Genomic DNA, 25,771 nt, shown 5'->3' with positions numbered 1-25,771 from the left:
CAAGACTCGGGTAGTGACCACCGCAATGTTCTGCATTTTTATATTGTATATTTCAAATCAAAAATATTGTTTATGTTCATTGATTTTACATAATCTTTTTCCCTTTTTCCATTCCCTCTTCTCTTTTCAGAAAGCGAGTAATGGCGCTATAGCCATAAGTTATAAAAGGCTAGGAAAAGAGTAAGTGCTCATGCCCCAACCGTCAGAAGAAAATCTTAACCTTTCTAGCTTTGATGCTTCCAATAAACAACCAATCATATAATTACCAAAATCGGAACGTACGGTTCGAGATGTCCACGTTTCATCCATTTATTGTATTCTGAAGCATCTTCGATTTAAACAGGCCCGGTGTTCTCTGAATCATCTTGCCCCTTAAATGCTGCACTGTAGGCCTGGCCGTTTTGATATGTGTGACGCATCTTCGATGTGAAGCATATATCAATTAGACAAGAAAAAAATATGTAGGCATATATATAATTTTCCAGGATGCTTTCAAGAACTGGCTGTGTTGGTGTTAGATTAGATTAGACTGCAACCGAAGATCTTTCAAAATCGAAAACTATAAGCTACGAAAAAGTACTTAGACCTTCATTAAGTTCCCCTTTCACACGACGTTCCATGTTTCGATTTGCTCTTTACGAATTGTTCAGGTTATCATAACAAGCTATGGACCGACGTGACGATTGTTTAAGCCCTGATTAAACAAGCTATTCAAATGAAATTTGCAGCAGTTTTTCGAAAGCAGTCAAACGAATCTCACCTCTGTTCCTCCAATTTATGTTATTAACAATTTTCTACACTAGTGGCCAGGATGATAGATCAACTCAGTAATGTAATCAAGCTTGGGTTTCAACTAGCAATGGGTGATCTTGGATCGAATCACAAAAGATCGATTCATTTGGTTCGATTAATCGATTTTTTGAATCGATCTCAAACACGACAAAAATCGACTGGATCGATCCTTTTCATTCGATTTTTGTTTCGATCAATCAAAAAAAAAAAATCAGTGCATTTGCATTTGTAATTTAATATTGACCTGTACCTCGAGTCTTTAGCTCACGCTCGGGTAGTTAAAATTGTGTCTGAGCAGATCTATAGCACCGAAAGAGTATACGATGATTGCACACATCTGTACCCCCACCAAAACTAACCGGAGGTCTGTGGGATATTCATGACGAAATGGTAAAGAAAGTTATTAATCTACATCTACATTCACTTATTATGACATATTTCAGGTTCATTAGTTCTCTACTATGTCAGGACTGGATCGCCATGGGGGCATATCGGCAGAATTACAAAATGTATTGCATCAGCCTGTTTTACCACATTCTGTCGAACCTCCTCGAGCATGGGAGAAAATCCGTAGTGTATATCCCCATGCTCGAGACTATTGATCAAGAATGGTAACAAGTGTTCCGTTAGAGAGGCTATTCTTCAAAATTGGTGGAACCACACAGAATCGATATCGGCTCAATGCAAAACGCATGGCTCAATTAGTTTTCTTGGGATCCCTCTCGGATGAGTTTTGGGTTATATGAATTAAGTACTTAGGGGCTTTTCATGAACTACGTAGACAGTTTAGGGGGGGGGGGGTGTTGACAATTTTCCACGGCCCATACAAATTTTAACATTTTTGTATGGTCAATTGTCTACACAGGGGAAGGGGGGGGGGGATCAAGAATAAAAAAAACTGTCTACGTAGTTAATGGAACAGTCCCTTACCTGCTTTTACACTCTGACCATCTAATCGTTTTGTTTCATATGTTAATCTTCGTTCTTTAAATCGTTCATTGAATACAAATAAAACGAATTTTATAACCTGTTAAATCACTTACCTAACCAGAATCCTGAGCGAAAACTTCCACATGTCAAATGAAATCAAAATAGTCATTTACTATATTCTCAAGTAGACCATCCGTTAAAGAGTTCGATCCACGGTACACGGTAAAGCATGGAAGTGGTAGCATCATGGTTTGAGGCTTTTTTTTCTTGGTATGGAGTAAGTCCCATTTTCCATATTAATTCCATCATGACCAGATTTTAATACAAAGAAATCATGGAGGAGGTTATGCTCCCTCATGCAGAAGAGAACATGCCTCTTATATGGCATTTTCAGCAAGACAACGATCCGAAACCCAATTCTAAGTATGTAAAGGAATGGTTTCGAGCAAACAAAGTGTCGGTTATTTCATGGCCTAGCCAATCTCCTGACATCAACCCCATCGAAAATTTATGGAAAGAGCTTAAAAGAAAGTTATCTGGTCAAGCATTTTCAAATAAGGATCAACTATGGACCACAGGTCAAAAAGAGTGGTATGCTGTACCAAATGAAACTTGTCAGTGCTTGGACGAGTCAATGCCAAGAAGATTGAACTAGGTTCAACTTAACAATGGAGGACACAGCGATTACTAAGCGTCATTGGTCTAATAAAACTGATACGATTATTTTCAAGCTTTCTATACTATAGTTTTATGCAACACACCTATTTCACTAACCAGGAATATTTTATATTGGATTTTAATGAGTGAGTCATTTAATGTTTTAACATTGAGTTTTCTCGTGCAATTACTTAATTTTTATTACACTAAAGCGAAACTTAAAAGTCGAATAAAATGAAGTTGAATGAGCATAACATAAAATTTCGTTTCTATTTTACCTACACCTATTTTAATGACCAGTAGTGATGTATGTTACACTCACAACATTCACTGCGTACGTACTACACAATTTATTTCTTAAGGATATCAATCATCACAGTCATTTATTATAGGTGAAATTTCATAACAAGATAGCTTATGTAACGTAATATCAACTCTAGACTGAACTTGGCTTAATTTGCACCAACTTTCCTATGATCCGTTATATTTGAAACATTTTTGTGCCATTTTGAAAAATGAATCGATTTAAAATGATTGATTAAATCGGTGAATCGATTATTTTCAAAAAAATCATGATCTTCTACTCATTAAGCAAAAACGGTTGCTCTTAAGCCGCCGTGCCCCTTACATTACCACAATCTACAACCGACTTAACAAAAAGCTATTCAAATGAAGCGAAGTCTCTGAAAGTAGCCAACAATGTCTTCCAAACTGGCTCACGCATACACGATTTCCGAAACTCATGGCTTAAACAATTCAACTATTGGTTATTAACTGCGCTTTATGCTCTCGGAAACCAACGATGGGGGTTTATTATGTTGTGTGATAGCTTGGAGTTAAACCCATGATATTCTGCTCATTGATCAAAGCCGATCCATCTAAGGTTATCGAGCATCTACCTCCACGGCAGAATATGATTAGGTTTCACTTGGTATGTAATGAACAACAAAAATACGCGATAATTCATATAGTTTCAGCGGCTGATGGTTAATTTTAAATATACTAACGGTGCTGCCAACAGCGAATACGACGGCGCCTACGACGATGTCAAAAGCGAACTTGTAACTTACCATTCGTCTAGGATATACCACCTTTGCCCGGAACCTCCACTTGAGCTTCATGTCTGCTATCTGTCACTGTTTGCAAACATATCTAATAGCAACTACCTTTGTTGTAATGCTTCCTTCAACGAAAACAAATTTTCTTGCATTACCATGTTCATCTGGGAGGAGGTTCGTGTCTAGTGCTTTCCCCAGGAACCGTTCACGGCCACCAGTATTGGGCGTATACAGCGAGGTATCCTTCAGCTCGCTCACAATCTCCGATACTGGCGAGAGACCAGCAGACTCGTGACGGACACATTATCAGCACTTTCGCCGGCTAATTTGCCAACAGGACCGTGTTCAAACTCGCACAAGATGACGAGACTGTCGATAGAACTACACGCCAAAAGCGTGACATCCTAACACGGTGAACCGGCCTCCCGGGAGGCAATGAAAATCACAAGCACACTTACACACCGCTGGTTACAAAAAACACACCCGTGCAAAGAAACGAATCCAATAAACGTCACTCTCGCGAAAGCAAACCCGTCGTCGTCGGACAGCAAAAAAAAAGAATTGGTGAGCAAGTTTGTGATACGGAATTTCCACCGAAAATCAACCGGGAATGCACGAATTTCACCACACCCAACTGCGAAACCATAGTGTTTGAGCCACTTAAACTTAAACTCAAACCGAGTCTCATAGCCGGACCGGAAAACGCGTCAGCAGCCTCTCTAGTCAGAGAGTGGCGCTTAAGCTGATGTGCGTTGTGTGCACAATACGAACGTTTCACATTAAAGTGGACGCCAAGCAGATCTCCGGCCTGGAGTTTTTCGTCGGAAGTCCCGCCTGGATGTTCCGGAGAAGTTCCGGAAGAAAAAGGTCGAACAAATGGCCTAGAAGTACATAGTGTGGCAGGCGATCTGTGGGTGCAGCGAATTCAGCAAGCCGTACATAACGACCGGCACCATCAACGGCCAAATATATAAAGAAAAATGCCTCCAGAAGTGCCTGCTGTCCTTCCTCGGGTCCCACGAAGGAGACACTCTGTTTTGGCCAGATCTAGCATCGTGCCATTACGCGAAACCGGTGATGGAGTGATACGAAGCCAACGATGTTGTCTATGTGCTGAAGGAGGCAAATCCACCAAACTCGCCAAAAGTTCACCCAATAGAAAAATTCTGGGAAAAAACAGGGAAGGTCTTCAAAAACGACAAGGATTTGAAGAAAGAGCGTAAGAAATATGGCGCAAGTGTTGCACAGGATTTGATGGGTAGCGTTAAGTCCAAGGTGCGCGAATTTAGCCTAGGAGAGGAGGTTGAATAAACCAACTATGCAAAAACATAGCTAATATGTCTTTTTTATTCCCTGGGAGATTCAAAAATATCCGACTTAAAATGAATTTTTGGTAATCATTTTTGTCTGTTGCATTTTTTTTCAAGTACAGTCTTTAGATAAAATATGCTCTGGAAATTTGGGGAAACTTTGCAGAAGTTCTGTGAAACTGTGGGGAAGTTGAAAGAATTTTAGCAAAATTGAGAAAGCATAAAGCAGTCGATAACAATTCTCAAAAGCTTCACAATCTTTACAGAAGTTACGTGTAGCCCGGTTAATGATCATCTGGAAGATTTAGGGAACTATTTAGGAAGCTCTAGGGAATTTTCTTCAACATTTGGAAAAAAATTCACCAATTGGCATGTGATCTGATGTGTCGTATAAAGTTTTTGGTTTAAGAAGAATCTGGCCTTGTATAGTAAAACAATCATATCAGGATAGAACAGTGGTTGAAGGTTTAGTTCATCATGGTTAGGATCTGGATTCCCGAAAGTTGTTTACGCCTCACAAATCGACAGCTAACACAACTGAATTTATTGGATTGTATTACAAACAAACTATACCCATATTTCAGTGTCTATTAGCGGGAACTAAATTATGTTCACAAGTATTTATAAGTTGTTCCATTACAATTATGGACTCTCGTGAAAGCGGACGATGAATTTAATGTGGTCGGAGGCGCACATACGTAAATTCAACGAGTAACCAGCTCTCAAGTTATCATGACAGCACTGTTCTATATGCTTCAATTTATTCACATACCATCTGGCGACTGTGCATGAGAAATAAACGATAGCTATTACAGAGCAGGTCTGGGTGATACAAAGTTTTAAGTGTTTCACCATTTTTCAACAAATTTAAAGAAAATTGCCTGCCAAGGCAAGTACCTTGAAGATTCACAACCTGCTTCAAAATCTACATCCCTAGTGTACATAAGAGTGACTGAACAGTTTTCACAGAATTCACATCTTTCATACTCCGTACGGCCTGTGAAATTGTTGAACCTCAGGTATTATTTATGAATAATGATTAGTTTTATGCAAACGGTCGTTTGCATGCACAATTTACTGGAAATCCATCACGCTTTCCTGCCTTCGTTATTGAATTCATTGGGTAACGATATTTTCGATCTGCTTCTGAAAGTTGCTCTTTCCAATGTAACGCCTCCGCCAGAAGAAAAGGGTTCAATGATTCGTGTGCCTTTGGAGTTTGCAATTTACAAACGAATCAACTTTCGTTTGCCTTGCTCCAGGATCATAGCGTGGGTGCCGGTGCTTATTGGGATATTTCCTAAACAAATTCCCACTGCTTTTGTTCTACTCAAACGACGCACATGCTTTATGTGTAACAAAATTGTAGCGTTTTACTTAGCGCGGTTGTTCATTACAGAAGGCAAAGGCCGCGTGGCGTATCATATTGATAGACTTCAACAATACCTGCAAAACTTTTCACCTTTCAACCTTTTCGTCTTCCTTTACAAACCAGGTTTTCTCGCTGTGCCAAGCTCCACTTACAATCCGATTAGGCTCATTACTTGCATTTCGTGCTGGAAAGTCATGGCTGTTGAGAAAATGGTATCGTTTCAGCAGCAGTCGAAACAGGTAGGGTAGAGAACTACTTCGGCCTAATCGCCCATTTCGGGCCTATCGAGCAGAAAACTTCAAATAAATCCATGATTTCAGAGTTAACAAGTCAATTATGCGTTTGGTACGATGCTTTAGTTAATAAGCTACCGAACGAAGTCAATGAGAACGTGTGGTATGAAGGTTTGCACCCATTATTCCCAAAAACAAAAGAAGCGCTCCGACCGAATCAATTTTTATCTTCATCCGATAGGCTCGATAGGCCGAAGTAAATTCATTGGCGTTTCAATTGCGTTTCAATGCATTAGGCCGAGTTTAGAATCCGTAGGCCGAGTTTGGCGTCAAGAAGCAGTGTTAGACTTTTGACAATATCTCAACGATTGGTTTCTCCTTTTCAAATCTTACGGTACGTACGGAAAGGTAAATACATTTTGAAGCCATCAGTAATAATAACATTCCGTTTGGTGCTAAACTGCGCTAGATTAAGAAAGATGAAGTGCGGGTTGTGCTTAATAGTTCGGAAATAGGGTAGTTAACCCTACCGGAAAATTTTTGAGAGCTTCGAACTGGAAGGAAGGTTGTTAAGAGGGTGAAACAAAACTGAAACAGGTTTACATAAATGTCTTGTTAAAAAATACAGTTTCCATCAGGTCATCGATTTACTTGATACATAAACATGGAAACGAATGTACTTTGGGATGGTTCAAATATCCACAGTCCCCACCCTTCTGTGTCTGGCTATTTCCAATACTTATTACTCGTACTGACACAAATTATAAAAATCCCATCTCGCATTTAATAGTGGACGTCATATTTGAATCGTCCCTTTATGAAGCATTCCTGAATTGAGTGGCACTTTCCACTAAAGATTTTGAATGGCAGTCTGTGAATGAGGTGAATTTTCTTTAGATAGCATCAGTTATTGTTGTTGTTGGGTTTGTACTGAATGCTATAATACAAAGTACTATAACACCTTTAAAAAAAAATCGACCATACTGATGTCCTCAATTTAAGTAGATCATAAATCATCTCAGCATCATTATCTGCCATTGCCACTTCCACTTGGGGCAAATCTGCTATTCAAATTTCACAGCGAACAATTAATGCCAACGTTTACGGCTCAATTGTGATACAAAAGAATGACGACTGTTGATAGAGGGCGCACACTTCACAGTTTCACACAATATAACCCACACATATTTTACATTCGAAAATGTCACTAGAGGGTAAGTCAACTCGACACACACGACGGGGGAAGAAACGTTTAATGTAGATTTGTTTTGTGTGTACAAATCATTCAACTCTAAAGGATCATTTGCCCCTGAGTTAACTCCTTTTGTTGTTGGTTACAGCTGACTATTGTGATCCGCATCTCCATTCACCGGGAGGTAAGCTGGGTTTGTTGGAGGGAATTGTAGCTAATATGGAGAATTAATAAAGTTGATGGTGTTGGCAGTAATAAATTGAGCCCATTATTTATTGTCATTCTTAAGCCCAAATTGAAGTTTATAGTGAGCAAATTTTCGTTAAATCTTTAAAATCAATATCAATTTTCATTATTTGCTTTTTCACACGAACTGTTCACTGCCTGCTGGTCCACACTTGATCGACAATGTAAAAAAAAAATATTATAATTAACTCATAGCTTACGTTTCACCTGCACTTTGGCGGAGCTCCCACTCTAACTTGGAGAGTAGAAATTTATTCGAAAACTTTGTTATTCAATTACTTCCGGTTCTGTTATTCACTGCTCTTGCCGTAATATGGTAGCTCGCACTACCATTTATGAGATTAAAACCATTTGCTGTTAAAAAATGCTGCACCTTTGCTCCGTTCATAGCTTTTCTAAAGATGTGCGATATAGAGCAGTTCCACGTCAAATGACGAATCGATCTGATGGGACATTCTCTGATTAGCATGCAAAATTACATAATTGTTTGTTATGGTCAATCATGGCATATTCGATAATTTTCAATGCCGTATTCGATATGTTTCAACAAATTATAACGTCTGAGACAAAGTTGTATTTGAGATCTTCGACAAAATTCTTCTGTATAATATTACCAATCTAAATTCAAGATTTGACCAAATTTGACCAATTTTTGATTTTTTGTCAAGAAAATGAATAGTTTCATTCTGTTTCCCATACATTTTCCCATACAAATTAAGCACAGTGCATGGAATATGGGTATTTTCAGGTAGGGGACGACGTGTAGAGGCTGAAAATCGATGTCCAACGCCTAATTGAAATCCAAGATAGCACCCATTGGTTTATAAAAATCTGTGAAATGCCTTAAAATACCGGTATTTTCGGAACGGGGGCAACATGTGAATGTCGAGAAACGATTTTTTGTTTGTTTATTAATTTATTTGATAAGGCTCAGTCGAATCAACTTTACAGAGCCAAGGATTCAAAACATCTTAAAACTATAGCCAGAAGATACAACACAATAAACACTTTATCTTCCGCTATCCAATAAGCCTCCTCCTACAGAATGGGAGCCGCTTCCAGTGGTTTTATTGCAGTATCACCAACTGAAGGCAGAGCGCTTCCATTGCAGCAATGAACGCAAAACGTGATCATCACTCACACAATCATCACGAAATGGTTGCTTTCGAAAGTTGACGACGCATCGACCGAAAGAACTGCTGATGAAGAACAATGAGGAGAACCACACAATGGTTGCTGCCGAGTAAACAAACGATCGCGTTACACACATCGAGAGTGGCCTGCTTCTGACGTCAGCCGAGTGAATACTGTCTCGACCGAGAATCAATGTCCGACGCCATTTTGGAATGCAAGATGGTAGCCAATTGTTTCAGAAAAAGTGTAAATTATCGTATGATGTGGTCGCCATCTTGGATTCCAAAGAGGCATCGGACATTGAATTTTGTCCTATACGCGAGTGATGGGCAAAACACCGATACAAAATTATAAATCAATACCTATGTGCGGTATTGGTTTCGCTTCGGTTATGTTGTTGCAAACAAAACCGCACTGTGTTCACCAGTTTGCTGCGAGCATCAGGTTTCGTGTTCACAAGGATGGATTCAAGAACAGATCCGGTACTGTTGTAGCTTATATGCGTAGTGGGCATTATTGAAAATTGTAAGTGATGACAGTTAATTAAACAGAATTTGTATTTGATGAATAAATTTATGCAATCTCAATTCGAAATGGTGGTTTTTGAATACAGAAAAACTAGGATTTCAAATGAAGAACTATGCAATGTGAGTATTTCCAGAATCGGAGCGACGTAAATAGATCGGAAATGATATCCGACGCCATCTTGAAATTCAAGATAGCGGCTTTCAGTTTTATAAAAATTCGGAAATGCTGTCAAATATCAATCAATATGAATATTTTTGGAATCGGGGTGACGTCTAGAGACCGGAAATCGATGCTCGACGCCATCTTGAAATCCAAGATGGTGGCTTGCAGTTATAAACGCTTAGAAATAGCTATTTTTACACGTGACGTAATTAACATTTGATGTAAATCATGAAATAAAAACAAACATTTCATGTAAAATTTAGTGTTCCAACACTGAAGCATACGCAACTCGACGAAACGTGCGTTTGATTGAATTGATTTTCTCGTCTTTTTCAACCATTTGATGAAGACTGCACATTGTAGTCGAAGTGCGTATCTGTCATGGATACCAGAATTAATTAAGTGGAATTAAATGGAAGACAGTCTTTTTTCTGTTTTATTAGATTTTGAAGATGTGTCGCCCCTCGGTCTGACGCCATATTGAAATTCAAGATGGTGGCTTCCGGATATAGAAAAACCGATAAATTCAGTCAAATACCCTCCAATGTTCGTATAGTGACTTATGGAGACTCCATAGGAGCACATTTCACTAACGTACCTCCACTATTGGTGCGTTTACCCTAGCCCCCTCTAGAAAATTCAATTCATTTTTTTAATCAGTGCAAATGTCAAATTTGATTGTTTTGTTAATTCGAAATAAGGGTAGGTGTTCAATTTATGGCAATACGTTCCTATTATGGGGTGTTCTAATTATGACCTATGGGAATTCCATAGGCTTTAATTGGAACACACATTGACGCTTAAGCAATTTAGATTTTCTAGCATCAATTGCCTTCAAAATCTTAACGAGAAGCCTACTGCCACTGAAAAAAGTACGTTTTGACTTATCTAAAAATATTTTTAAAAAAGATACAAAAAATCTTAAAAATGCAGCTTCTTCTTAAGATTTTGAAGAAAATTTACGAGTAAAAATATCATCATGGGTATGAAAACCCAAAACATGAAATTTTAAACCACCATCTAAGCGTTCTAGCGTTCTTCGATGATGCTTTAGTATGAAATGAGCAGAAATATGTTTAAAAAATTAAAAAAATGCAAGAATTTTCTTTATTGATAGTTGAAGATGCTAATTTCAAATAACAGACTGTAGTGGTAATTTTTATACGATAGATGGAGTAGATGAAAGCATAGAGTTGATAGTTTCGTTAGAGTACGGCAGTGTGAAGATTACATATAGATATTAGAATAGCGAGCTAGGACAACTTTTAAGGAAGGTACAAATCGGTTTTTTTTTTCATCTCTCTTTACCAAACTCCCCCTTTGGAGAGCGATGGTGAGGGGTGTTTCCCCCCGCCACCACTGGCAAAAAGAGATGAAAACCGACCCGGTACTTGAGTGTACGGTGTGTTTGAAACAGTTCTACCGATTTTTACCGCACTTCAGTTGTTATTTGAAGGAAGGCATCCAGTCGTAGGTTTGGAAATTGCAGCAACTATTGTTTACCCCTACCACGATATGTGCTCCTATCATCGTCGACTTGACTATCTCGCACCTACCCCACCCGTGTCCCCTCAACCGATTTGTACCTTCCTTAAAAGTTGTCCTAGCTCGCTATTCTAATATCTATATGCTATTTTCACACTGCCGTAATCTAAACGGAACTATCAACTCTATGCTTTCATCTACTCCATCTATCGTATAAAAATTACCACTACAGTCTGTTATTTGAAATTAGCATCTTCAACTATGTAAATCGTTGACTTCACGTAGAAGTAATACTAAAACATATAGTCAAAGTATTTATTGATGTTAAAATCGAGATAAAAGTCTATGGGAACGAAAAATACATCATTGTGCTAAAAACAAACCCTTTGAAGATACAGTTTTTTAAAGAAAAAAAAACCAATTTAATTTATGAAGTTTTAAATAAAAACTAAATAAAATATAAAAAAACAACGCTACCAGTGTACCTTTAAATGAAATATTGCCAAGCACAAGGGCTTCAGATCCTCTCCCCAGGTTATCCAAGTAACAGTTTAACAGCCTCTCGGCTTTCACACTGATTTTGTGTAGTTTTATAACAGTAATAAGCAATATTTTTAGTTTAAACCCAAAATTTAATAGTGCAACACATTACTGGTTAGAAGTTCAGAATTTTGCTGTCTTTAAACCCTTTTTAAGTCTGAGCAAAAACTCAGAAAGTGTCTGGTTTAAAAATGAATTTAATGCAGCACTCTATCCCTTTATAAAACTGTTCAATTAATCAATCATAAACTTGCTCGGTATTTTTTGTATTGATGTAACGACAAAATTCTCCATAAACGTGTTTTATCGTTATAAAAGCAATTATAAAACCGTTCGGTTTCAAACGTGATCAGAAAGCATATATTGTTGCTTTTTGGTGTCAGTAAAGTGTATCACATGACCTCCTACTGTTTACTTACTGTCTAAACTAAAAAGATGGATCTGCCTACAGACAGAGAAAAAATAAATCGAGTGGAGATTTCAAACACAGAATCACAAGTCCCACAACATAGCAGTCGACTGAGAAGAGAGAAGTGAATGCGGTTCACGAAACACTGGAAGGCATCAAATAAGACGCTGAACATTGATGGGAATACACAAAATATTGTCCATAGCGTTTGCGTCACATTCTGAATAAAAACAGACCATCTTTCTCCAGAAATTGCGTTTCCATGATGATCCAAATATCATGCATCAGAGCCAAACTGGGACTGCGGAAAACTGCCGTCATGAAGTTTCAGAAGCTGTCAGTCAGCTGGACATTGGCTGCCTTCCGATCCATAACAGCGGTTTCATTCGGCGAAAAGGTAAACTGTTTCCAAAATCCAAGCAAGCGCACATAGACTTCAACGCATCCGCATCATCCGGGAGAAGAAAAACTTTTCGGGAACGATTGTGCTTCCACCTGTTCCAAGCTATGTAGCTACACTTCCTGATTAACTGCTTCCAATGGATGAAAATCACCCTTATCGAGGATGTCACACAACTTGTTGACCCAACGCTCGAGTAGAACTATAGAGGTAGCTCTAAGACCAGGATGTCGCGAAGAAAGAAACGTGCTGAGCATTTTGGCTCAACTCTGGTACTATCTTCGGTCCCAAGTTAATTGATGAACCCCTCATTTTAACTGTCAAACTTTCATAGCGAATCAAAACAAACATAGTGTAGTACTAGAATTTTTACTAGAACGGGGTACGCTTATAGATGTGAATCGGACTTACGGTCCAAGTTTCATTAAAAATCCTATTTGTGGAATTAATTTGCGCCTTAGAAATAGGCAACCAAGGTGCTCGAATCAGTATGTTAGTTAATTAATCAGGCCACAAAGAAAATTTTAATACGAATATTTAGAATCAAGCACTATAGAACCAGAATAAAAACGAAATTTGAAAAAAAAATAGGCTTCTGATCACGGAAAAAGCACCCACTCGATTTTTCCCGTTCAAACCGTCTTAAATCGAAAATTTTAAATGTGAATCTAGAAGCTTATCGAAACAAAGTCTAAGTGATTGTGAAAACAAATTAAACGTAATGAAAAAGCCATAAGTGAAGTATGTTGCAAAGTAATAAAAAATAATTTATTATTTCCAGAGTCTATTCTGTTGAAATTAAATGAAAAGCTAATATAAAATCGTGAGTCGTGTTTAATTGGAAATTTGTAAAAAGTATGAGCTGAAGTAATTTTGAAATCAAAATTGAGATTAATGTTTAATTTTTAATAGAAATAAAAACGTGAGTTCAGAAACTTCTAACAAGAAAGCGTAACCAGAAAATTGAAACTACGCGAGGTAATTGGTGAAAAATATTTGTTTGGGGTGCTAATCTTCGCGTATCCACAGTCACCATACGTGGTCACGTCCATTGTTGGGATATTGGCTACAGGTTTATCGGCCCGATTGTGTGAGTTGACGACTTCTTGACATAGCTAAATCAGCACCCAAAGCTATCCATGTGCTGTTGATCGAACTGGGGCGAACCTCTGGGTTTATTCTTCACCTCGTGGCTGCGTGCCACTAAGAATAATCTCAGAGTGCGTGGTCATCGGCAAGGAAAGTTCGACCTCGCGAGCACCACCCGTTACCATGTGGTTGACAAAATCCGCGAGTAGTCTATCTGGGGAAAGTTAGCCACTGCCAGAGCGAATCGCCCAGACTCACGTCCCGGGTAAAACTCAACAACCAGTTCTGATCAGATCCCCAGCTATCCCAGTGTACCTCTCCGTCGCCCTAGGGAAACCGAGAGTCCCCTTCCTGGTGTTAGAGAACGCCGTCTTGGCGTCCAAGTCGCCCTTTAGCACTCACCGCATGGTCCTCGTAGTCGGTAATCCACCGGCTTGTATCATCGTGCGACGACTCGTCGACAGTTTCGACAAAGAGACCGGTCACACGTGGCGATAGTCGAGCACCCGTGATCGACGAGCGACGACGGCGTCTACCACCAACCCACTCCGTGGCTGGTGAAAGGTAATCCAACGATCGACGGAAGCTGTAAGTACTTGATTAGTTTCTTTAGTACCCACACGAACACATACCACCTCCAGTAGGGAAGACAGTTAATATTAGTAGGGGAAGAAAGGGGAGAGGGGATTTAATACCAGTTGGTTGCCTCACGTTTAGGGACCACATATATGGAACGACGTCACAGTTAGGAGAAGGTAGGATGAGGGAAAGGTTTTAATAGTTACAATACAGATATCAAAATTACAAAAAAATAGACTCTGGAGATAAACAGATTGCATGAATGGAAGTACAAAACAACTTTGCTTTTAGTTTCAAATTAGTAATTTAAAATTGAATTTATTACGCTAATCAAATCGAATTTTGGGAAAATTTATTAGAAAGAAAATTGGGAAGTTGGATGAATTTATAGCACATCTTTGGAGGTGGATTCTGCTGTAGGATTGGACAAACAGATCTGAGTTCTGACAGACGACTCTCATCGTCTGGCGCATAAGTCAGAATTTTGGAGGCCCTACCAGAATCCTCCTTACAGATGTACTTGGGACCAATAGGCTAGTCAAGTAGTGAGCGATTTTAAAATCGTTAGTTTCCACCGGTTGGTAGAACCTCATTGCAATGATCGCACAACAAAACTGTCGAAAGATAAACAAGCCAGCGCCGGTGATGTAGTGGTAAGCGTGATTGCTTTCTCACCCCAATGGGTCTGAGTTTAATCCCAGCCGAGGTCCGTGTGATTTTTCTGAAGCATAAAAATCTCCGGTCACGTCTTCCTTCGGAAGGGAAGTAAAGCCGTTGGTCCCGGCCCATTGTATTGAATTGAATGGGTACGATATCCTACGCAGGTGTGGAAGCTGCCTTCCTGCACATTCGATTGCCATCAATGGTTAACGACAGAGACTGACGTTAAATAAAGGAAAGAAAAAAGATAAATAAATTTTATAATTCAAGTTTTTCCAGGCAACTTTGCCGCCATTAATGCCGTCATAAAACAAAACGGAATAGGATCAAGCAAATTGGCTTCAGATAAAAATAATTCGGTCTGAAAATTATCGTCATAAAAGCCACATTAAAACGTTTTGCATTTGTTTGCGATTTCATGAAAGCAAAACAGGTTCTTCACAGATGGCTTATGAAAAATTATTGTTTATGCTATCGCTATCTTGTAACAATTCTATATGCTGTTTACTACCTATGATTATCAAGATGTGTTTACTTGCACATTAATTTATTTTCATTAATTCATCAATGTAGGGGAAACGCTCCTACAGTTGCGGTACGTTATAAGCGTTAGGTTCCTAAAGTTGTTCATGGAGACTCAGTTCACAACTAAAGGAACCTAATGCTTTTAACGTACCGCAACTATAGGAAAGTTTACCGTACAGTAAAAACGGGTGTTCAATAAAAAATGAGAATTTTTTCAGTCATATAGGGGAATTTACGTATTCTCGGCAACCTAAACAGCGACTTTCTTTCTATAGCCTTTTTCTCTATGGAACGCATACATATGCAGTATTGGTTTGTTTACAATCTTTTGCTGCCAGCTGCTCTAACAATTTCAGTCGAAAGAATTGTCAAAAACTGTTTTGAAACGCTTTTACAAAGCTCCAATCTTCTCTAGTGAGAGCGAGTATTGTTGGCAACCAGTTTTTCTTCGGCAACCGTTCCATTTGAACTACATGTAAATCTGCTGTTCTATTATCGGCAACTCGAAATCAGCTACTATTTGTAGTGCGTGTGTTTCATTTCAAGAAAACCCTGCTAGATTGCTTTTTCTCAGTGGTAAACATATAATCAAATTGAAGCTGAAAGCCTAACGAATAGTTTGAATGCATTCAGCGAAGTGTTTTCGTAAGAAAATCCAGTGAAATTACCGTTTCAATTTGGGTTGCCGAAAATAGTCTGTCATGCCGAAGCCGTAATTTCTCCTAGCTAATTAAAAAGAAATATTGTTTCAACGAATTCAGTATTTTTTATTAAAAACATAATGTTTATTCTTCAAAAAAAAAACGTCCATGAATATTGGAGAACACACGACACTTACCAACGATCATATTTTCACCATGAAAGGAAGGAAGGAGAAAAGCAGCGATAATAAAAACGCTTGCCAGCGTTCTCTTCGTCACTTGCCTTCGAGCAGCAGACGGATAAGCGTCGAACACGTCGTTTGAGTGTAACAGCACGCATCGCACCAATACGAAGACGACGGACGACGACGAAAACACCCACATCGACCGGAGGAAAGGCTTCCCGCAATAGGCAGCATGACTAGGCCGCCGTCATCCAGTCAGCATCGACTTGCACTGGTGTGGCCACCATTTGTAAAACAACCGGCCCTTTTCAGGGCCACCAATTCAAAAACGGAAAGAGTTAAGAATTCAGGAAGACTGGAGGAAATTTCCAAAACCTCACTCAGTGCCGTAAGTGCCAGGGATGGGGTCACGGAACCAAAAATTGCTACATGCCAGCTAAATTGCATGAATTGTGGTGATTCCTCTCACGCAAAGGACGACTGTCCTGTGAAGGAAGATCCTAAGAAATTTAAATGTTCAAATTGTGGTGAAAACCACAAATCTAATTTTTGGGAATGTAAGACTCGCAAAGCGATCCTACAATCTCGTTCTAAGCGACAGGTAGGAAACGCTCCACGTTTCCGACCAGGTACAAATTCCTCTGCTGTTAACAAAGGTCAGCGAAGAACAAATTCTACATTCGTACCCGTAGGTACAAATATCACCCCTGCTTCAATTTTTTCATCTGTACCTACTCCCTTCGCTGCTAACAATGTTCAGCGAGTTAATGGAGCTACCTATGCTGCTATTGCAACGGGTAGAAATCAAAATACTAACCAACGTAATTCTAACGGAAATTTTGACAATTTTGACTTAGGAAGCATTACTGCCCCTAAAATGGAATTTTTACAGAAATCATTAATTGACATGATTTCTGATATGCTTAAATCTAACTCCATGTTTGATGCTATTCAAACTGGAGTAAAATTTGCAAATAATATTGTCATGACTTTAAAATTCAGTAATGGATTTTAAAGCATTAAATATTGTAAATTGGAATGCTCGATCTCTTAAAGATAATGAAGACGAGCTATTTAACTTTTTGCATATTGCCGTTATAACTGAAACGTTCCTTAAATCTGACCATAAGGTTAAGAAGGACGCAAATTATTTCATTTATAGAAATTATCGTCTTGGTGGACCCTGTGGTGGCGTTGCCATCATTGTTCATAGACGAATCAAACTTAAAATTATTTCTTCATTTGAAACCCAAGTTTTTGAAACTTTTGGACTTTCTGTTGAAACAAAATTTGGAACACTTACCGATGTTTCCATTTGGCATACTTTCCTGATAAATGGAAAAATGCAAAAGTTGTTCCAATTTTGAAGCCGGATAAAAATCCAGCTGAAGCTTCTAGCTACCGTCCAATAAGTTTGCTTTCTTCAATAAGTAAACTTTTTGAAAAGATAATTTTGAATAGAATGATGCTTCACATCAATACGAACTCAATTTTTGCAGATGAGCAGTTTGGATTTCGCCATGGGCATTCAACTACTAATCAACTCTTGAGAGTTACCAATTTAATTCGTTCAAACAAATCTGAAGGCCACTCAACTGGAGTTGCTCTTCTAGACATAGAAAAAGCATTCGACAGTGTTTGGCATGAAGGTTTGATTGCTAAATTGAAAAAGTTTAATTTTCCACTTTACATTATGAAATTAGTTCAAAATTATTTAACTGACAGAACTCTGCAGGTAAATTATCAAAATTCCAAATCTAATCGACTACCTGTTAGAGCAGGAGTTCCTCAGGGTAGCATTCTTGGGCCTATATTGTATAACATTTTCACTTCGGACCTCCCTGATTTGCCTCAGGGTTGCCACAAATCTTTGTTCGCTGATGACACAGGCATTTACGCTAAAGGAAGAAGTCTTCGTGTTATTTGCAGCAGACTGCAGAAAAGTTGAGATATTTTCTCTTCTTATTAACAAAGATGGAAGATTTCTCCCAACGCAACGACCAAAAATTAACTTTTAAAGATCACATTGAGGGCATTCAAGCCAAATGTAACAAATATATAAAATGTTTGTATCCTCTTATAAACAGGAAATCCATACTTTGCCTGACGAATAAACTTCTAATATTTAAACAAGTTTTTAGACCGCCCATGCTTTACGCTGTGCCAATATGGTCTTGTTGTTGCAATACCAGGAAAAAAGCACTTCAAAGGATTCAGAACAAAATTCTGAAGATGATTTTGAAGTTGCCTCCCTGGTACAGTACTACCGAGGTACATAGAATTTCGAATGTTGAGACTTTAGAACAAATGTCCAACAAAATAATGAATAATTTCAGGCAAAAATCGTTGCAATCCTCAATTGCAACGATTAATTCCCTTTATACTTAGATAAGATTTAGTTTTAGTTTTTAGTTTTAAGATATCAATTGTTATAGTGACATGCAGGTAAAAAAAAACCTGTTTAAAATACTGTATTGCCAAGGCAGGAACAACGAAAAAACAACTACGAGAAAACTAGATATCATAACAAATAAGTCTGGTAAGTTACTGAAGTAACTGGAGCACCTAGGTTAAAATGAAATGTAATTTATTTTAAATTTGGAACAAATAAAGAGTTTAAAAAAAAATGGAAAATACTAATCCTTCTCTCTCTCATTATACAAAGGTGTTATATTCTAGGCAAATTGTAAGTTCCAGGTTCTCTGTTGTCGTCATCGTAGTCGCCGTTGGCAGTACCATTCGTATGTTTAAAATTAACTATCAACCGCAGAAACTATATGAATTGTCGCGTATCTCTATTGTTCATTACATACCAAGCGGAAACTTAATCCTATTTTGTCGTGGAGTGTTGTGGTTTTGAGATGCTCGATTCCCTGTGCTTACTGAACAGAAAATCATGGGTTGTATTATGTTCTTATATTCTACATATTTTCATATAAACATATAAATTCATTGGGTAGGGATGGGAAGAGTGGAATTGCCAACTTCCTGTTGTTAACGTTTCGTGAATTGAAGGGGGGCTCTTCTCCCTACTCTTTGGGACATCCCCTCGTATGATGGCTTGTTCTATATTGGGTTGGAACATGTTTATCAAGGAAACTCTTCTTGCTCCCGTGGATCACGCGCAAGTGTCTATACTTATGGGTCCACCCTCCGCATACGAAGATAATTTGAAAACAACTATGTATCGTACTTGATCAAGTCATACGAGACGGACAGTCCACTGTCTATTGTCTGTGTCCTGCAACAATGAGTGGTTTTTTTTTCATACATAGGGGAAATGACGGCTTCGGCATGACATACTATTTTCGGCAACCCAATTTGAAACACTATTTTCACTGGATTTTCTTACGAAAACACTTGGCTGAATGCATGCAAACGATTCTTTATGCTTTCAGCTTCAATTTGACTATATTTTTACCACTGAGAAAAAGCAATCTAGCAAGGTTTTCTTGAAATGAAACACACGCACTACAAATTGTAGCTGATTTCGAGTTGCCGATAATAGAACAGCAGATTTACATGCAGTTCAAATTGAACGGTTGCCGAAGAAAAACTGGTTGCCGACAATACTCGCTCTCACTAGAGAAGATTGGAGCTTTGTAAAAGCGTTTCAAAACGACTGAAATTGTTAGAGCAGCTGGCAGCAAAAGATTGTAAACAAACCAATACTGCATATGTGTGCGTTCCTTAGAGAAAAAGGCTATAGAAAGAAGGTCGCTGCTTAGGTTGCCGAGAATACGTAAATTCCCCTATATGCATACATACTGGTGATCACTCATTACAAGCAAAGAAATACGAATATGCATGATGGCAGAGAAGACTTTTTTTCTTTTATGGGGTGGCTTTCTCAGTCTTTTAGTAGAAACGATTAATTTTCGACCGTTTGGTTGCGGCCTTTCTCAAGGGTTGTAATGTCTATCGTTTCCCGTTACAAACTTTTACGCATCGAGGACAGCGTAAATGTAGATTTTTCATGACCTGTTGTTAATTTGTAGGAAATTTTAAACTGATCTTTTGCACAGCACTACAAAAAAAAAACAAAAAACAAACGTTGTAGTGCTGTGCCAAAGATCACTTTAAAATTTCCTACAAATTAACAACAGGTAATGAAAAATCCTCATTTACGCTGTCCTCGATGCGTAAAAAATTCCACAACACTCCAGGACATAAAAGAATTCCAATCAACCAGTCAAAACCACCATTGGCAGAGAAGACTTCTTGAAGGTTATGTTGATTTGCGTGAAGAAATCATCGAGAGGAAATAAATAAAGTGGTTAGGCGCATTTTCTAACTCTAACTATAAATGGTCTCTTCTGGTTGCTGTTGGTCAGTTGGAATTGTTGTCAATGGATTTTAGTGGAAGCTGTGACTGTTGTTGATGCGCTGCTCCTTCTGCATTCTATTGAGCCGGTTATTTAAGTAGACGGTGCAGTTATGGATGGTTTAATTGATTTTGTTAGATATAAGCTGCAGGCAAGAGTTACAACTTTCCCCCGAAGAACGCGCTACTCACTGAGTTGCATCCACCACTTTTTCTCGGCGGGTTGCAACCAGTCGGTCTGATTTGTTGCATGTGAGTAGGGTCAATGGAGAACTAGTCACTCGCAGAAAATCAGAGCGCTTGGTTGAAAACCCACCGAGACAAAGCGGTGGGTTCAACTCAGTAGGGAACGCGTTCTTCGGGGGATAGCTGTAGCTGTAGTTAGTTAGTTTTCTTTAATATTATATTCTTTATTATCGAGACCTTTAGAAAAAGGAGGCAAGAGTGATGTGATGGAGTTGACGATTGGTGATGATTTGGAGATTTGTTTGTTCAAGAGTAATCCAACAGGTTAGCAGTATCTCTATAAACATTTACAAACAAATATGGTCTACTGCGAAAGGAAAATGGAACTACATCTGCAGGATTGTATTAGTGCCGCAGTTGTAAAAAAATGGAAAGAAGTCGCTTCTTCAATTCTCTTTCCCCAAGTTTGATTTTTTTTCGTTCGCAAATTTCTTCTATTCAACGACGCTGTCATTCCTCTGCGCTTTACAAGAGCATAGAAACTCCATCAACAGCTCCTAAAGTGGTAATCCTCATTCAGCTATGCCAGTTGTTTCGGTTAGCCGGGTGGGACTTTTTTTTATGATAGCTATATTTTTGACAGCTGTCAGCCAAAGTTTTAATGGGGCAGCCTAATAAAATGATATTTTAAATCCCATTATTCGTCGAATTGCGAATGTAAGGGATCGAATGCCGTTGTTAAACGATGATGCCTGAGCTGTTGAACTGTGGCAGTGGGAAGCCGCTCAAGATTTGCGGTTATTTGCGCCATTTGACGATGGATAAATTTATGGGCTTATCCTGTAGCGGCTGCGGAGGAGCTGTTTTTTGTGTTTTTGTAAGGAAGTTGGTGCTGGAAATGAATGCTCCGTTTATATGGAATAAGTAAACAGTCAACTACGAATATATATATACTCGGCTATGGAAAACTCACATGCAAGCAAAAGTGTCAGCACTACGTACACCACTAAAGCCGGAATATTCATTAGTGGTAGAAACTTTTGAACGAAGAGTTCCCACTAGACCCAGCCTAACAAAGTTTTTCTGTTTTGAGCAATTCAACTAATTTTCCATGTTAGGAAGCTTTGTCTCCGGAAGAAGAGTGATACTGAAGTTTTGAACGAGCAATTCCGCACCCTGATAAGGATGTTAAAGCAAGCAGTAATTTATCCTAATTAGTTGAGAAATCCGTGCCAGTAAAATAACACACAATTCACTTGCTCCGTTAGGGGTGAAAGGCATTAAGTAAACTTTTGGTTTGATAACGGATAAATTCTAAGCAAGGGAAGCTCAGATGTGTCAAGATTATTCCAAATCAATCATCCTCACATTCCTTCTGTTGCGAGCTACCTAGAAGAGGTTCCCTTTCTTCGTCTCTCAGATTGGATGCTTGATTAGCAATCTGAGCGGGCTCTTCATTCGAGATTCAAATCAAACCGGAAGCTTCCTTACCGCTGCTACCTCTTTGTCGCTACAAATTATCCGTAACGAACGAGAAATCAACCTGTTATTCCTTTGGGATATAGAGCAGCGACAAACGAGACGAGGAAAGTTAGAAGAAGGAAAACAAATATCTACCTCCTGCCCTTTCTCCTCCTCCTCCTTCTCCTCCTCCTCTTCCGCTCCCTTGAGACAGAATTCGTACTCCGCCTTCTTCACTGGGACTCGCGAGATGATGAGGACAAAAGAAAAAATAAAACGGGCCAAAAGAAAAACACAAAATTGCCTAAGCAAATAACCGCCGGGGACTTTTCATCTCCGTCTTCGTTAGAAGATTGAGAAAAATGGAAATTAGGTTGACCAGCAGCGGTACAAAGAAGCGCACGGGCGGCGTCAGTGGGAGAAATGAACCAACAAGGATGACTACTCTTGACGAAGGATGTATCTTAAATCGATGTCAAATTGTTGAAAGCTTTAAAATGAAGTGGTTCCGTGAAGAACCTTGGGATCGATTTTCGAGCAGTTGCGGAAAGGTATCGATTTCAGTGTTAAGTGTCTACCTACCTACCAATCGATCAAACAATTGGTTCTGGAGACATTTTGACAAAATAGTGCATGAGAAAAAGGCACATGGCACTGATGAGTGATTTAATCTGGGTTCTACACATTACAATTATTTTCTGCCATAATTTTGTTTTCCTTTACATGTCACAAAGCACTTTAAGGTTAAATGGGTCACACCAAAACTTGCATGTTGCACAGAGGGTAACTGAATGGGAGTTGAGCCAAGAGCGTACCGGTAGAGCAAACACTTTTGTGTCACTGTTTTCTGGTGCTGAATGGATGGTCATTGAAAGTTTTACCCATAAACTTTTAATTTAACTTCTTCCCGTATCCTCTTAGGGTGGGACTGAAGCACAGTTTTAAACGTTAAGATTGCCCTTAATCGAATCTGGGTTTCTCATTTTTGTTGCTGGTAATGCGTTGCGAAGTTTGCCCTACAAAAGTACCGTTCTGCCCCCATTGTGCACCACCTTACCGTTCTGCCCAGAATCATTTGCCCTCGGAAACACATCAAGTATAAGAGTTTTCTAAAGTGTGGTGAAAATTTGAGTCCAAAATATTAAGAAATAAAAAATTCCTCCCATGGTGAAAATAGAATATTTTTTGACAATTTTGATACCTGCCGGTAATCAGTCTGTTTACTGTAGTTACTATAACAAAAACAAAATGTTTGTAAATTTATTAGAATCTACTAATTTTGTAAGATCACGAATAGCTTATTTGGTTGTGGAGTAATCTCTTCTGAAAGTTGAAATTAAAAAAAATCTTGAAAATCCAGGGTTGTATCCCAGAAGGAGCTAGACACATAGGAGCAAAATCAAAAAAGGTATTTGTTCAGAATGCCAAAATAAGAGTTTTGGCCAAATTTGGCTCAAATCGGTGACACCGACCACAACTTTTTAAAATTATGTACCCACTGAGCTGAAATGACCCATTTGGTATAGACTTAGTTATGTCCAATTTATATTCGATTTAACGATTAACGAACCTAAAAATAGAATATTTTTTTTTCGAATACCGTGAAATCTTGTTTTTGGAAACACATATGCTTCAACTATTTTTTTCAAAATCGAGACATTTTTCGAATTGTTACATAATTTATACAGTACTTTCCCGATTTTGTCAACCCTTTCTCCTAAAACATCTGACAAAATCGGGAAATGTTTTCCTGACTATTTTTTCGATAAAAAATATTACAGAATAACTAACTTCATATAGAATAAGATGGGCAAATGCGCGCCATGGGATAATATGGCCAACAGTGCTTATTTAAGTGTATTTTAAAACAAATTTAATGGGTTTTCACCCAGAATCACAAGAAGAGCTGCAAAACTATCATCTGCAAAACTGTTTATCTCAATTAATCTTTCAAAAGTACGAGAAAAAACGCTGTTGGTCATGTTATCTCGAGGCACATTTTGCTCCATCTTACCCTACGTATGAAATTTATTTGTTAATACTGTTCTAAACCATCAAATAATTAGAATGCTTGAATCAATTTTTCCTTAGGAAAGTTTCAAGAAGCCTGACCTGTAGTGAAGTTCGCACGGTGTGATATCCACTGTCACTGTCATCCACCAGGGTGATGCCGATAGGGATCATACCGGCGATAACGCATACTGCTTCCGACGAGATAGTTCTGTACGCACTCACGACTCGCATAGCCATGAGCCGGAACGTACTGCTGGACCCAGGCTGGACCTCCATAACTCAGTATCGACGACGACACACTGGCCAGAAGACGCCTCTTGCTACTGCTGGGACCAGCGCGATAGCCTTCGAAGCCTGGCGTGCTCCACGACGGTGATTTCTGCCCGCTGTACCGCTTTACAGTTACTGACCAACAGCACTTCCGTTTTGCGGTGTGCTATCTGCAGCTTCACTCCTTGCATCCAGTTACCAATCATGTCGATCTCCTCGGTTGACAACACTTCCACCTCTTCCAGCGTCTCGCCTGTTACTGTCAACACGACCTCGTCCGCAAAGCCAACGATCTGAACTCCATTGGGCAGCTTCAGCGTTAGCACGCTGTTGTACATCCCATTCCAGAGCGTTGGACCAAGGATGAAGCCTTGCGGAACACCCGTGTGATCTTAATCGATCTCTGTCCCATGTCTGTCTCGTAGACCAGAATCCGGTTCTGGAAATACCTCCTCAGGATCCTGCACAGGTAATCAGGGACCCTCATTATATGCAGCGCTTCGGCGATGGCCTCCCAGCTGGCGCTGTTGAACGCATTCACGGCGCAATATCGATCTCCTCTCCGCTTCTGTTTGGACGCCTTCTCGGCTCTCTCGACCACTGTCCGAATTGCATCCACCGTCGATCTTCTCCACTTCCGGAATCCGCACTACCTCTCCGACAATTCGTGCTCACTCTCCGTGCATTTCATCAGCCTGTTTAGGATGATCCTCTTCAAGAGTTTTCCGAATGTATTCAGCAGGCATGGCTCCCCCGGTGGTTTTTCTGGTTTCGGCAGCAACACTAGCTTCTGTACCTTCCATCTGTCAGTAAAGTGACCCTCCTCCAGGCCTTTCTGCAGCACCATCCTGAACATGTCCGGGGACGCCTGGATCGCCACTATCAACGCTACGTTAGGGATTCCATCCGGACCGGGAGCTTTCTTTACCTTCAATCCTTTCGCCACGGTGTAGGGGGCCAAGTCGTTGGGTCGTGCTTCGGGAAAAGTCCTTCCACGATGACTTTCAGCTTCCTTTGGGCACATTTCAGCGGGCATCGTTAGACCCCTGATCTCCGCCATCACTACTCGGAATGCGTCGCCCCACGGGCTGGCATCAGCGTCTCGACACAGCTCCTTAAAACAGTTCGACTTGCTCTGCTTTATCTCTCGTTTAAGTGCGGCCCTGACCACTCGAAACACTCCTCTTCGTTCCTCTCTATCTACTTCTGATCTTGCTCTCTGAACAAGTCTTCTGGCTGTGAGACAACTAGCGTGGAGGGTGATAAGTGCCTCGTTGCACCAGTAAACTGGACGCCGTCTGTTATTTGGCTCCAGTTTCTTCGGCATGGTCGTGTCACATGTTCTCACTAACGTTTCTCTCAACTCGTCCGCATTCAAAACAGTGGGGCT

The 25,771-nt window shown here is 39.4% G+C and overlaps 1 protein-coding gene across 1 annotated transcript in view; it reads right to left on the bottom strand.

The window, feature by feature from the left end:
- The window catches only part of LOC135717621 (uncharacterized), a 42,217-nt gene extending 16,800 nt beyond the window's left edge, over window positions 1–25,417 (bottom strand). The window contains exons 1-3 of the mRNA XM_065239747.1: window positions 25,057–25,417; window positions 24,581–24,751; window positions 3,593–3,706 (exon numbers count right to left, since the gene is read on the bottom strand). Coding sequence (XP_065095819.1) covers window positions 3,593–3,706; window positions 24,581–24,751; window positions 25,057–25,417 — 646 coding nt within the window. The remainder of the gene's footprint in view (window positions 1–3,592; window positions 3,707–24,580; window positions 24,752–25,056) is intronic.
- Window positions 25,418–25,771: the final 354 nt, after the last annotated feature.

This window comes from Ochlerotatus camptorhynchus, unplaced genomic scaffold (genome assembly GCF_037179485.1).
Source record: "Ochlerotatus camptorhynchus isolate MF236.1 unplaced genomic scaffold, CSIRO-AGI_Acam_v1.1 ptg000062l, whole genome shotgun sequence".
Classification (NCBI taxonomy): Eukaryota; Metazoa; Arthropoda; class Insecta; order Diptera; family Culicidae; genus Ochlerotatus; species Ochlerotatus camptorhynchus.
This window is presented reverse-complemented; position numbering and strand designations above follow the sequence as displayed.